Consider the following 12675-nt stretch of genomic DNA (forward strand, 5'->3'; position numbering starts at 1 on the left):
TTAATGGCATAATATCTGAATTTTACATATATAAAAAAATAATTTTCGAGTCATCATTTTGTTTTTGCCCTCGTGTTTCACCAAAGAACTTTATTTTTCATATATTATTTTAAAAATCTAGATTTGCGTTTGCCTTCATATTTATTATTAGAGCACTTCAAATGTTTACAATCCGAAATGTCACGTGACAAACAATCGGTAACCAATATTAAATGTTTTATAGTAATTTTGCTTACTCGATCTTGACAAAAATGTGTATTGTGTCGCATACGCCATATTATCATGAACATGAAAAATATATATAATGTTTTTTTAATTCGGTGCAAACAGTGATATTATTACACCGAAATGACAACTATAACCTTTGACACTGGCGTTAAATAAAATAACATACACAGATAAATTTAAATATAATAATTTTGTTGTCAGGAGTACGAAGATAGTTTTTACAAAATAAATAAACTTGTTGTTCATAGTGAATTCATATTCAACAATTGATCTTTTTCTTTTTTTCAGTTAGTAATCAGAAGCACACATTTATTTTCTTGTCCTAATCACAAATTGTGCAGGTAATTCATGTTAAATAATTTCATAAATCTATTTTTTAAATATTTTTATTTGATACATTAGAATACCAATTTGCACGTCATCATCAAACATTTATAGTAAATTTGATATGTATAATTGGTAATTTCAAAATATACATTAAGATGTGAAATATATGCGTGGGATAACATAACAATAACAATTAAAAACAAATAATTGTCTTTAGAGCATAAAGAATCCGTTTTTTGTTGCCTCACACTTGAGTCTGGTATACTAGTATTTTCTTAAGATGTCTTACACGCTTTTTAAGGTGTTCAGAATTCTAGATAAGTCCTTTGTGAAATATATCAGACGGTTGAATCCGAAATGTATAAAGTTATTCCAACAAGCACAGTCGTGTCAACAAGGCATGAATTATGACAATATATCTCTGGTTCATTAGTTTTGTCAAATTTGGTCAATTCATGAATGAAACAGAAACATAATTTCTAGAATGTATACAAACCATCCGTGCATTGCAACACAATTTCAGACACGATGTATACATTCCAGGTATATATACATTGACAGTTACATGACATAATCAGAAATATCTGTAAAAAAACTTATTCTGGCAAAACATGCGAGAGAAAAAATATGTAAGTAATATTAAGTGAAAAACGAATGGAAAGGAATCTTCTTGTCTACTAGGTATACATATAATGCCAGTTACAGGACATAAGATTAGAAATATCTATAAAACCTTACGCTGGAAAAAAATACGGGTTAAAAAACCATGTCATAAATATTAATGAAAAACGGGTGAACAGAAATGGAAACAAGTAAAATTTTGTTTATCAAATATTGATTTTCTATAAAAAATAAAATGTGGTATGATTGCCAATTGTACAACTCTCCACCAGAGACCAAATAACTTAGAAGTTAACAACTATAGGTCGCCGTATGGCCTTCAATAGTGAGCAAATCACATCACATAGTAAGCTATAAAAGGCCCCGAAATGAAAAAAAACGTAAAGCAATTACAACTGTCGAATTAAACAAACATGTGCTTTATTTGTGATGACATCTGATGTATACAACACTTAGTGAATCAATAATCGAAAACTAGTGATAGAAGAATGTGTTATATTAAAATGGCAAAAAAGTCCTTTAAATCAAGATCATGTTGCAATATTAGCTTTGCCGATACACTATGTAAGAAATAAGACTAACAACAAGTAACACCTTAACATTGGTTCATTATCATTTTCTTCTTTTCAGTAATTTTTTTTTTACTAACAACATGTTATTAACATGCAATGTAAACAGTTTCAAGTACATTGCATAGTTTCAACAATAGGTACGCGCACAATCTCAAATTTCTACAACTTTATTTTCGTCGGATTTTCATTGAAATTTTAGATAAGCCTTCATTCTTGAGCCACTGGTACCAGTGAATGGAATCCCAGGCTGCTATACCCGGAAGCCAGCGTCCATTCGGATTAGCCCAAGTACACCTATCAAACCAAAAGCCAGCATATCTGTCAAGGGAACAAACTCTTCCATTAAATCCTACTGTGGAGTCCTGATCCTTTGTGTGAAATATTTGGTTGTTATTATAGTACATAGCATCTCCTGGAATTAAATATATAATCAGATCACATGACTCATATAAAATAGTATAGGACGGTCTGGATGGAGTGTCCTTAAGTTTTGTATTTAAATTTTATCGTTTTATTTTTCGCCTGTAATATTCTCTACTATTTATACTTTAGCACTCTATTATTGCCTATTCAGGGGTTTTTTTTTCTTTCTCTTTTTCTCTATTCTTTAGCCCATGTTCTGTAGTATTGGTCTATCATTCTTTATTCTATACCCCAAGGGTGACTGGGGAATAGAAATATGGTCACTACAGGTCCTCTTCCGACCGGCAGTAAAACCCTTGTCAAAGTGGGGCGGCCGTTTGGCTGTGCGGGATGTATCAAGTATGCAGCCACGTCCGGTCAGAATGGGGACGTTAAATCCGATGCCTCGTTTAGAGAGACTGCCACGCTCTTTGTACGTTAATAACCCTTGCAACAACTCTTTGAGGGGTCCGTTGGTGGCCTGTTGCAAGGCTTAATTTCGGTCCCTATTCATTATACCCTCATTTTTCAGTGGCAGTCGAAATTTCCCCGACCTTATCCAGCACAGGCCAATTACAAGACCTAACTATTGTATTAATTGTTCATTTGTTCTCGTCCTGAATATGTATGAAATATTTGCCACTGGACTTTAAGCAATCAACAATCAATCAATCTATTATGTAAACCCCATCTAGATCCTTGTATATTACTTAAATATAAATTGATTGGATTCAAACATTTGAAGATATATTCCTTAAATGAATCATGCAAATATCATATATCAGAACAATATTTTAATTTCTAGAAGATAAATAACAACGTTAAAAAGGGTGGTGAGGAGGATGGGGGTTAAAAACAAACATTTCTTCTGCTTTTTTTGGTTCCGTTATTTTTTATACTTATTATCTATAACAGTCTTTTAAAAAGCTTATTATTGTAAAACAGAGCAGCAAACATCATAAATATTATTTATCTCCTATATATCTACCATGTACCGATCCTGTTTCCACATACTTACCAGCATCACCATAATATTCTCCAATAATCAGTCTATATTTGTCCGCCTCGTCTGATACTCTGAAAATGTAGTATTCTGCATATGTCTGGTTCCCAAAGCTATCTGTTAGGTCTACACGTAGCATGTACTTATTTGAATAAGTTAAAGTGTGAAGGTTGTCATTGCCTGAAATATGAAAAATGCTTGTTTTTAGTTATTCGGTGAATAAAAAAAGTAAGTAAATCGATGAACACTAAGACCCCATTTACACTTGCATGATATAAAACCGATCTTTATTTGAATCGATCTTAAAAAGATCGGTTCGTGTTTACATTTGCATCTTATTAAATCTAGTGCATTTAGTCTGCAGTATAAAAAGAACCAGTCTGACCTAATTACCTTATATTTCACAAACAAACAATCGTAAATAAAATATGATAACGTTTGCATTTCCCTCAAAAATTCACACACGGCACAATCATGGAGAGAAAAATTGGTCATTGGAATTACGTATGCAGTTATTTATTATCTTTTTTATTAAAATGTCCCAAGACATTAAACAAAGAAATAAGAGGAGACTATCACTTAAATAAAAGGGAAAGGTCAATGTGTTCGAAAAATGAGGAGTTAAGGGTTTATTGATTTAGAAGAATGATGCGAAAACGGGGGAATCTATTTCATTGTGTACTTGCCATGTCCCCACGTTCTGTCAATAAGGAAGTATGGATGAAACATCGACAGGCAGACCTTTATAAAGATATTCCGAACTGGACAAGCGCAGATTTATTTACATATCTAAGTATAAAACTTTCACTTTTAGAAGGATCGATGGCGATCGATCTATGCGTTTACACTTGAAGAAAGATCGATTAAAAAAGATAGATTTTGTTTTAAACCACCTCTGGAGCGATTGAAGATTGATCTCTCCCGTTTACATTAGACTAAAGATTGGTCTTTTCAGACTGATCTCAGGAGAGATCGATCGTTTTTACTAGAAGTGTAAGTCTAAGTATGAAATACTCTTTACATTGGATGCCGTAAATTTCAAAATATGTGTTTTCGCTAATTAACCCATAATTGAGAAGCTTGAAGAGTTGAAAGCCTAAAAATGAGTTTACATTGTACGATTTTCCGTCCGATTTGATATCGCCGCCCAGGTAAATCGTACAGCGTTCTGTTTACACGATACGATTGTCCATTCGATAAACAAAACGACATTCGATTTTAGTGTTCACACGGTGCAATTTAGTCGAAAGCAGGTGCCCGGGTACAAATCGAACGTAAATCGTACCATGTGAACGCACTTTAAGTCAAAAGAGAATATTCACATGTTCAAAGACTGGTGATCATTGAAATGAAAGTTTGTTTCAACAAGTATAATTGACTGGAGAACATTGAAGGTGCATCATTTAGACTCTATTTAGAAAAAAAGTCTTTTCCTTTAGAAACTGTAAAGGAGAAGGTATGATAAGGTCACCTTTTTTGCCCCTAGATTCGAAAATCAAAAAGTAGATATCTACAAATGTATATTTGTCCCATTTATATTACATGAATGAAATAATTCTTTCCTTTAGTATTGTTCTTTTGTATATGTTTACTTGAGTATTGCTATAATCTCATGTTTCCCCTTGTGGGCCCATTAATTTGGAATCAAGTATATTCTATTCTTTATGAATTAAGGCTTCAAACTTGTTGCTTTACCCCAAAACATTTATTTGCCACCACATGTATCATACCATATATTAATGTGTTCAAAATATCTCTTTGGGTAAGTCCGTGCCAAATATTATATGTAAAATGGCAATTTTTTGTCAAATATACAACTTTAATTTTATGCGACTTTTATAAATTGAGAGGTTTAGCTAGCTATAAAAGCAGGTCTAATCCACCATTTTCTACATAAGGAAATGCCTGTACCAAGTCCGAAATATGACAGTTGTTTTCCATTCGTTTGATGTGTTTGTGTTTTTGATTTTGCTATTTGATATGGGACTTTCCGTTTTGAATTTTCCTTGGAGTTCGGTATTTTTGTTACTTTACTTTCCATTTGTTTATGAGGAATGAGTTTTTAAAGGTTTTAACATGATTTTGAAAAAAGCGGATATTGTTTTCTCGTCATATCTATATGAGTTTCAGTATTAAGTTGTATTGGAGTATGGTTATATCAATAAAATCAAAATCAAAATTCTGATTTTTAATTCCGAACTTTGAAATAAAAAGATGTGGATCAGGGAGAAGGAAAATTATTTTTAACTGAACGTTTTTGCAATTAGATTTTTGTAATATGTTCCAATAATCGAAACTACAATCCCGTCCCAATTTCCCCGAAAGTTATCTACCGAATTAGACTTACCACATAGTTTGTACTCATATGAGCAACTTATCACCAAGGGTGACCGGGGAATAAAAAAATGTTCACTACAGGTCTTCTTCCAACCGGCAGTAAAACCCTTGCCAAAGTGGGGCGTCCGTTTGGCTGTGCGGGATGTATCAAGTACGCAGCCACGTCCGGTCAGAATAGGGACGTTAAATCCGATGCCTCGTGTAGAGAGCGTGTCACGCTCTCTGCACGTTAAGAACCCTTGCTACAACTATTTGAGGCGTCCGTTGGTGGCCTGTTGCACGGCAAACTGTTTGTCCCTATCCAATATACCCTCATTTTCCCGTGGTAGTCCAAATTTTCCCAACCTGCAACCCAGTTGACCTCTATTACCGGACCTACCTATTGTATTTATTGTTAATTTGTTCTTGTCCTGAACATGTATGAAATATTTGCCACTGGACGTTAAGCAACCAACACTCAATCAATCAATCAATCATATGTGCAACACTTTTGGATGCCAAATGCGGAGCAGGATCTGCATACCCTTCCGGGTCACCTGATATCACCCCCAGTTTTTGGTGGGGTTTGCGTTGCTCAGTCTTTAGTTTTCTATGTTTTGTTTTGTGTACTGTTGTTTGTCGGTTGTTGTTGTTTTTTAAGCCATTTTGTTGTGAGTTTATTTTCGACTATGAGTTTGAGCTTTTAATGTTGCCTTTTGATAAAGGAATTTCCGTTTTGAATTTTCCTTAGAGTTCGGTATTTTTTTTATTTTACTTTTTTTTGGTATCTTTCGCCTCTCTTTTAATGTTAAATTCTTTAATAAAATAAAATGTGTTGCCTACGTGGTACAAAAATTAAAAAAAACATTACACCCCTCCTCCCCATAGATGTTTTTTTTTTTTTTATTTTCCCATAGAAGCTTCATGAGACCCGGGCTTTCAGGCGAATATAACTTTGTCAACATACATTTTAGAACATGTACAACCTGTACATGTGTGATAGAAAAAATTCAAATAAATGACCTTTAACAAAATTGAAAATCCTTCACAAGACACATTTCTTTCAAAATTATTGACAGTGTCAATCGTTCTCTCCGGGTTTTCTTGTTTTTTTTCCTTCATTGGTCGATATGATATTTACAGCCTAGTTTCTGAAAGTTAAACACCGACTAAAAAACTACTATATACACTTTACCTATCCAAAATTCTCCGGATAAGCTACCAAATCCGTTTTTATACTGGTTCCATGTCTGGTAAAAGTTAACAGAGCCGTCGTATCTGTTCTGGATTAACTACAGAAAAGAATACAATTAAAATATTATTTCTGTGACATATATTGAGCAAAAATACCAAATTATTTCTTTCCCATCGCCAAATTGTTACACATCAGATAGAAAATGGTCCAGCTGTAAGGACTTCCGGCAAAATGAAAATAACAGTTTAACACTGTTCCTACGAGGATTTTAGTTGGACTGAGTGCTTATCTAAATAAGAATACGTTAACGCATAGATTGAATTAGAAAAAGGACACTTTACAACTGTACCAACAAAGAGCACTTAATTATGATAAACAATTTGAATTTAAGAAGGACACATTAGCGTGTATACTAAATTATAACAAGGACACATTAGCGTGTATACTAAATTATAACAAGGACACATTAGCGTGTATACTAAATTATAACAAGGACACATTAGCGTGTATACTAAATTATAACAAGGACACATTAGCGTGTATACTAAATTATAACAAGGACACATTAGCGTGTATACTAAATTATAACAAGGATACATTAGCGTGTATACTAAATTATAAAAGGGACACATAAGCGTGTATACTAAATTATAAAAGGGACACATAAGCGCAAACAGATTTTGAAAAAAATTACTTTAAAACTGTAGAGTAAAAGTGCACTTAATTATGATAAACAATTTCAATTTTAACAAGGACGCATTAGCGTGTATACTAAATTATAAAAGGGACACAGAAGGGCACAAACAGATTTTGAAAATAAGTTACTTTACAATTGTACCGTAAAAGTGCACTTAATTATGCTAAACAATTTGAATTGGTCATTTATATAACTATCCTACCGTTACATATAAAATGATCTAAAAGAATTGAGAATGGAAAACGGGGAAATGTGTCATAGAGACAAAACAATCGGCCAAAGAGCAGAACAATAATTGTTGTTTGCATAACGTACAGTGGCAAATATATCATGCATATTCAGGCTAGATATTAGCCTTTCATATTTAAATCAGGTTTTATGAACGAACAACCAACATAAGATAAACCAAAACAATAATGAATATGGTGCCTTCAAAGCTCTCTGCTGGGTTTAATTTCTATAGAAAAAAGCTCAGACCCAAGAAATTTAAAACCACGAATATTTTAATTCAAAAAGTTAACAATGCCCTACATTATCAAAACATCAATCCATTCAAATATGAAAGAGGTGAATTAAGTAAGATATTTGACACAAGTTCATAAGTGTGCATACCGAGTGATCTTTATTATAAAAGAGGATACGTATGCATCTCATTTTCATAGAGAGACAAGGAAGAGTCGCGGGGACATGTCTATATATGCGCCCTTTTGTCTATACGGGATGTATAAATACGCAGCCACGTGCTTTGCTTCTGCGCCAATTGGCATTTCATTGTCCCCAATAGTTCAGGTAAATGTATAAATAATAGATCTACACTGAAAATATACTTTTAATAATAATGTTACAACATAGTTTTGATAGCATAACATAACATTCCGTTATAACGTTTCGTGCGCAAATGAATTGTTGCATTTTTTTTTCAAACATTGGCGCAAATGCAATGCGCCCTATGTATTTAAATACATTTATGAAAAAAAAATATGGCCCTGTCGATAATATGGCAATGCACAAGATCATGTTTTTCTTATGCTGTTTTGTTTACATAAAACCCGTGTGATGTGTGCTAATTACTACATGATTAGTCTCGGAGAACATAGTTTGTATACTTGTGGTTTTTGGCTTTGAACTAGCTTTTGGTAAATTCGAATACTCTAAGATCGGCACTTTTTGTCATTTGTCGTCATGATAGTTGTTTTTGTGCTTCCTTCCAATCTGAGCGGTCAAGCCATTTCCATCTTATTTTCACACAGTTTGTTCTTATGTTGTGCTGTTACACAATTATCGCAGGTAAGGGAAGAGTTAAGCGATCACAAACATACAAATGAATCCACCATATTATATATGTGCCTGTCCCTGTAATTCACTGATTGGCGTTGCCCGCGGTCTACTGTATTTCTTTTTCGTATGACTGACAAGTAGCTAGCCTATTTAACGCTCATTTGCTTCAACAAAAATTAAAAAAAAAAACTAAACTTTTCAAATTCCATATAAGTGGACAATTTATGTTTCTCAAATGTAGTTAATTAACTGCACTGAAGTACATCCATTATTGGTATTATTCATTTTTCATTTTTCAAAACCGTTGGTGAAAGAGTTGAACAATTAATGGATGAATCACATGTAATTCTCACTTAACGCTGAGGTATTAATTAACAATTTACAAAATATGTCATTTTGCTTCCAATTCATGTGAAGAATATCATCTATCTCAAATACTAGAATATTAAAATTAATTCTATTGATAAGTCTAATGGATACATTATAAAACTGCACGTCAGCGAGAACAATCATGCGTTCAATAGATTCTAACTGTCTGAAATAATTACCATTTAATAACTATGAAAGATTTTGCATGTATTACATGTATTAATATGCAATGAGCTAAAATTACAAAACCATTAATTGATATGTTCACCAGCAATACTTTGTCGTGTTTGCTTGAAATGTTGTAGTCATTAAATGTAATTCAATTTTTGTTAATGGAAAGATCTGACAGATATATCAAATTTACATAATGAAAACGGTCAATAAACATCAAGTTGGTCAATATTTTTAAACTATCACCTACAAGATAACGATTTATAGCATTTAATTTAAAACCATACCATCCTTCAATGTTATATTTCACTAGGTTTTAAAATAAAACGAATCAACATCATAATCCTACTGTAATGATAATCGTTTTTATTAATCTAATAGGGTTTATTTGATTTCCCGGAATAATTTCCAGGTAATTTAAAGTGTCAAACTAAGTAGCAACAACAAAAATAACACTTCAATTTCCATGAATAAAACAGACGGATATTGACTGAAATAGTGTGTCTCTTGACAGGTATTTTTATTCGGAACTTGCTGATTGTTTTCAATATAATATATATTATACCAAATCTTATTTTTATAAAATCGCCAAATATTGGTAAATATCGTCATTAAACAGCAAGAACCCCAACCACTATTCGACTTACGATCTGACTATGTTGACTTATTTGTGGATCTTGTCTTGATAATTGTATTTGCTATTTAAATTGTCGATCTATCTATCATACTTTTCAAGATAATAGACAAAAACACTAAAAAGTGGCAAAAATCGTCCTTAAAGAGCAACAACTCCAAATACAGCTGATTATATCGGCAAATGACTTATTTGTATGTCAGGTCTTGTTGATTATTTTTGCGTTTTAAATTTTTTTCGATCAATTGTTGTTTTTAAGGTATGAGGCAAAAATGCAAAATAATTGGTACAACAATCATTAAAGGGCAATAACTCTAGACTAATGAATAGTCGTCTGACGATTTCGGCCATTTGTAGATCTTGTCTTGTTGGTCATATTTGCCGTAGGAAGTTTCTCTCTTTCTGTTATCATTTTCAAGATAAAAGACGAAATTGAAAAAAAATTGATATTATCCGTTATTTAAGGACAATAACTTGCATAAACAGTCGTCTGACAGTTTTTACATAAATCGACAATAGATAGAGCTTACATTCAAAACATTGCTGCCATGTCAGAATTTCTCTCTCTATAGCAGTTTTCAAGATAATAGACAAAACTTGCATTTATTCCCAATGTTCTTTTTTTAGCCCTGTCGGCCATCTTGGTTGGCAAGTGGTTTCATTGGGCACATTTTCTCAAACTAGATACCCAAATGATGTTTGGTTGTATTTGGCCAAGTTGTTTCAGAGGAGAAGATTATCGTAAAAGTAAACGGACGTCATAGTTTAATTGAGACTTTATAAATGCCATAATTGAAAATTCTAAGTAAGGTTGTCGTTAATGTGGCAATTTCTAAACTTTTACACATATATTTTGGTTTACAAGGCAACATATCGTGAAAACTTCGTGATCAACTATGTGTGTGCCCCTGCAATAAAATGTCAGGCATCTTGTTTTATCCCTGTCCGCCCGTCCATCTCACATAGGGTACATGGTTTGTCCAGCTAACTCTTTCTTCTGTTTTAAAGCTACAACCATTATTTTATGCAAGGTGTTAGTATAGATATTAATACAAAAATAAGGATATTAGGTATGGTTGCCAATGAAACAATTATCCATCAGAGTTCAAGGAAGTGGATGAAAGCAATTCTATGCAAAAGTACAGCCTTCAATAATGACAAAAACCCATATAGTATAGTCGGCTTTAAAAGACTCCTACATGAAAAATAGGAAACAATTCAAACGAGAAAACTAACGGCCTAATTTATAACAGTTTACGAAAAACAAAATATGACTGACAAGAACCAACGACAACCACAGAACTACAGGCTCCTGACTTGGGACAGGCATATAAAGAATGTGGCGGTTAAACATATTTTTGAGCGCTCAACCCTCAAAAGACCAATACGAGGCAAGTATAAGTTTATATTTAAGGATGTACACCTCTGAGGAGCCAAAAAGTTCTAGAATTAAACTTTTTTTCTTAACCTGATTTTTTGGGTTTATTTGACTGTAAACAAATAATTGGTGAAGAAAAAATCATATGGTGGTGCACTTCTTTTTTTGCTACGGCCATTTGAAAGTACTCAATTCTGATGATTTTTCCATTTTTCATCAATTTTTATCCATTTTTGGGCTATTATCATGAAAAAAAAATCACAGTTTTACAATTAAACTGTTTTTTCATACTTTCAATAAAGATGAAGTGGACAAATCTGAAAAAAAGCATATCATTTCAACTTCTTTGTTATAAATGATTGAAAAAATTGATATGGAATGTACATGTTTCTGGTAAAATCATTTCTTGTACCCCTAACCCATTTTCTCAACGTTTTAGCTAATAGGACTGACTTGATTGGTAATAAAATTAAAAAACTTTATTACTCAAAAACTACTTATTCATGAGTTATTGTAAATACACAATTTTTTCACAGAGTTAAGTTTGATTATAATATTTTTTAAATTTGCTGATATTTTCCACTTGTATCACATGTTTTGGAAATAATTCCAGAACGATATTTCAACGAGACTGAAATGTCAGAAGAATACATCCTTAATATAAGTATATATATATATATATATATAGAAGTCTATAAAAAGGACCAACCAGCAAATTTACTATGTACCGGATCGTCTACAATAGACGATACTGTGCAGATAAGGAAAAAAATTATATAAGTCTAGAGATTTGCACAACGATACTAATTTAAGATGGTATTATACGAAGATGTTGTTAATAAATCGTGTTGACAAATATTTCGGCTTAACAAATAGCCTTCTGCGGTGTCAATTATTTTAACAATACTGATAATATGTATAAAAATAGCTCAATAATACAGGTAAGTTTTGGTCTATTAATTTAATCCAAAATCCTGAACATCATAATATAAAACAAAACTCAATACTCAAATATACGTGACTGTGTATATTTACAACCCAAAATGAGTGAAAAATTAAACTTAGTATTTTTTATTGATGCCGTTTGGATGATGTACATTTAGTTCCTTTATCCAAAAGCTTTCCCGAACCTGTCGCTGGGCATCACTCCAGTGAATGTTCTGTTCAATCACTAGGATCTTCATGCGGTTAAAGTCATCAAGTGTGTGACCAGACTGTCTGAAATGCTGAGAAACTGGGAGAAGTGGCTTCTTAGAGATATCACTCCTATGGCCATTGAGGCGTTTGTGGAAAGGCTGCTTTGACTCACCAACATATTGGAGGCCACAAACCGAACATTCTAGAATGTAAATAACATTCATACTTTTGCAGTTAACATTGCAAAATATCTTATAGTTATTTTCGGTTGCCTTACTGTGAAAAGTTGATGAGTGATGCATCTGTAGGCAGCATTTGCAGCGTTTTTCATCACACGAACGACATTC

General features: G+C 32.7%; 1 protein-coding gene across 1 annotated transcript in view; it reads right to left on the reverse strand.

The window, feature by feature from the left end:
* Positions 1–397: 397 nt before the first annotated feature.
* LOC127731713 (fibrinogen-like protein A) overlaps positions 398–12675 on the reverse strand; it is a 41521-nt gene continuing 29243 nt past the window's right edge. The window contains exons 3-5 of the mRNA XM_052240526.1: positions 6665–6761; positions 3169–3333; positions 398–2160 (exon numbers count right to left, since the gene is read on the reverse strand). Of these exons, the coding sequence (XP_052096486.1) occupies positions 1916–2160; positions 3169–3333; positions 6665–6761 (507 nt within the window). The 3' untranslated portion in view covers positions 398–1915. The remainder of the gene's footprint in view (positions 2161–3168; positions 3334–6664; positions 6762–12675) is intronic.

Source organism: Mytilus californianus, unplaced genomic scaffold (assembly GCF_021869535.1).
Source record: "Mytilus californianus isolate M0D057914Y unplaced genomic scaffold, xbMytCali1.0.p SCAF_20, whole genome shotgun sequence".
NCBI classification, from domain to species: Eukaryota; Metazoa; Mollusca; class Bivalvia; order Mytilida; family Mytilidae; genus Mytilus; species Mytilus californianus.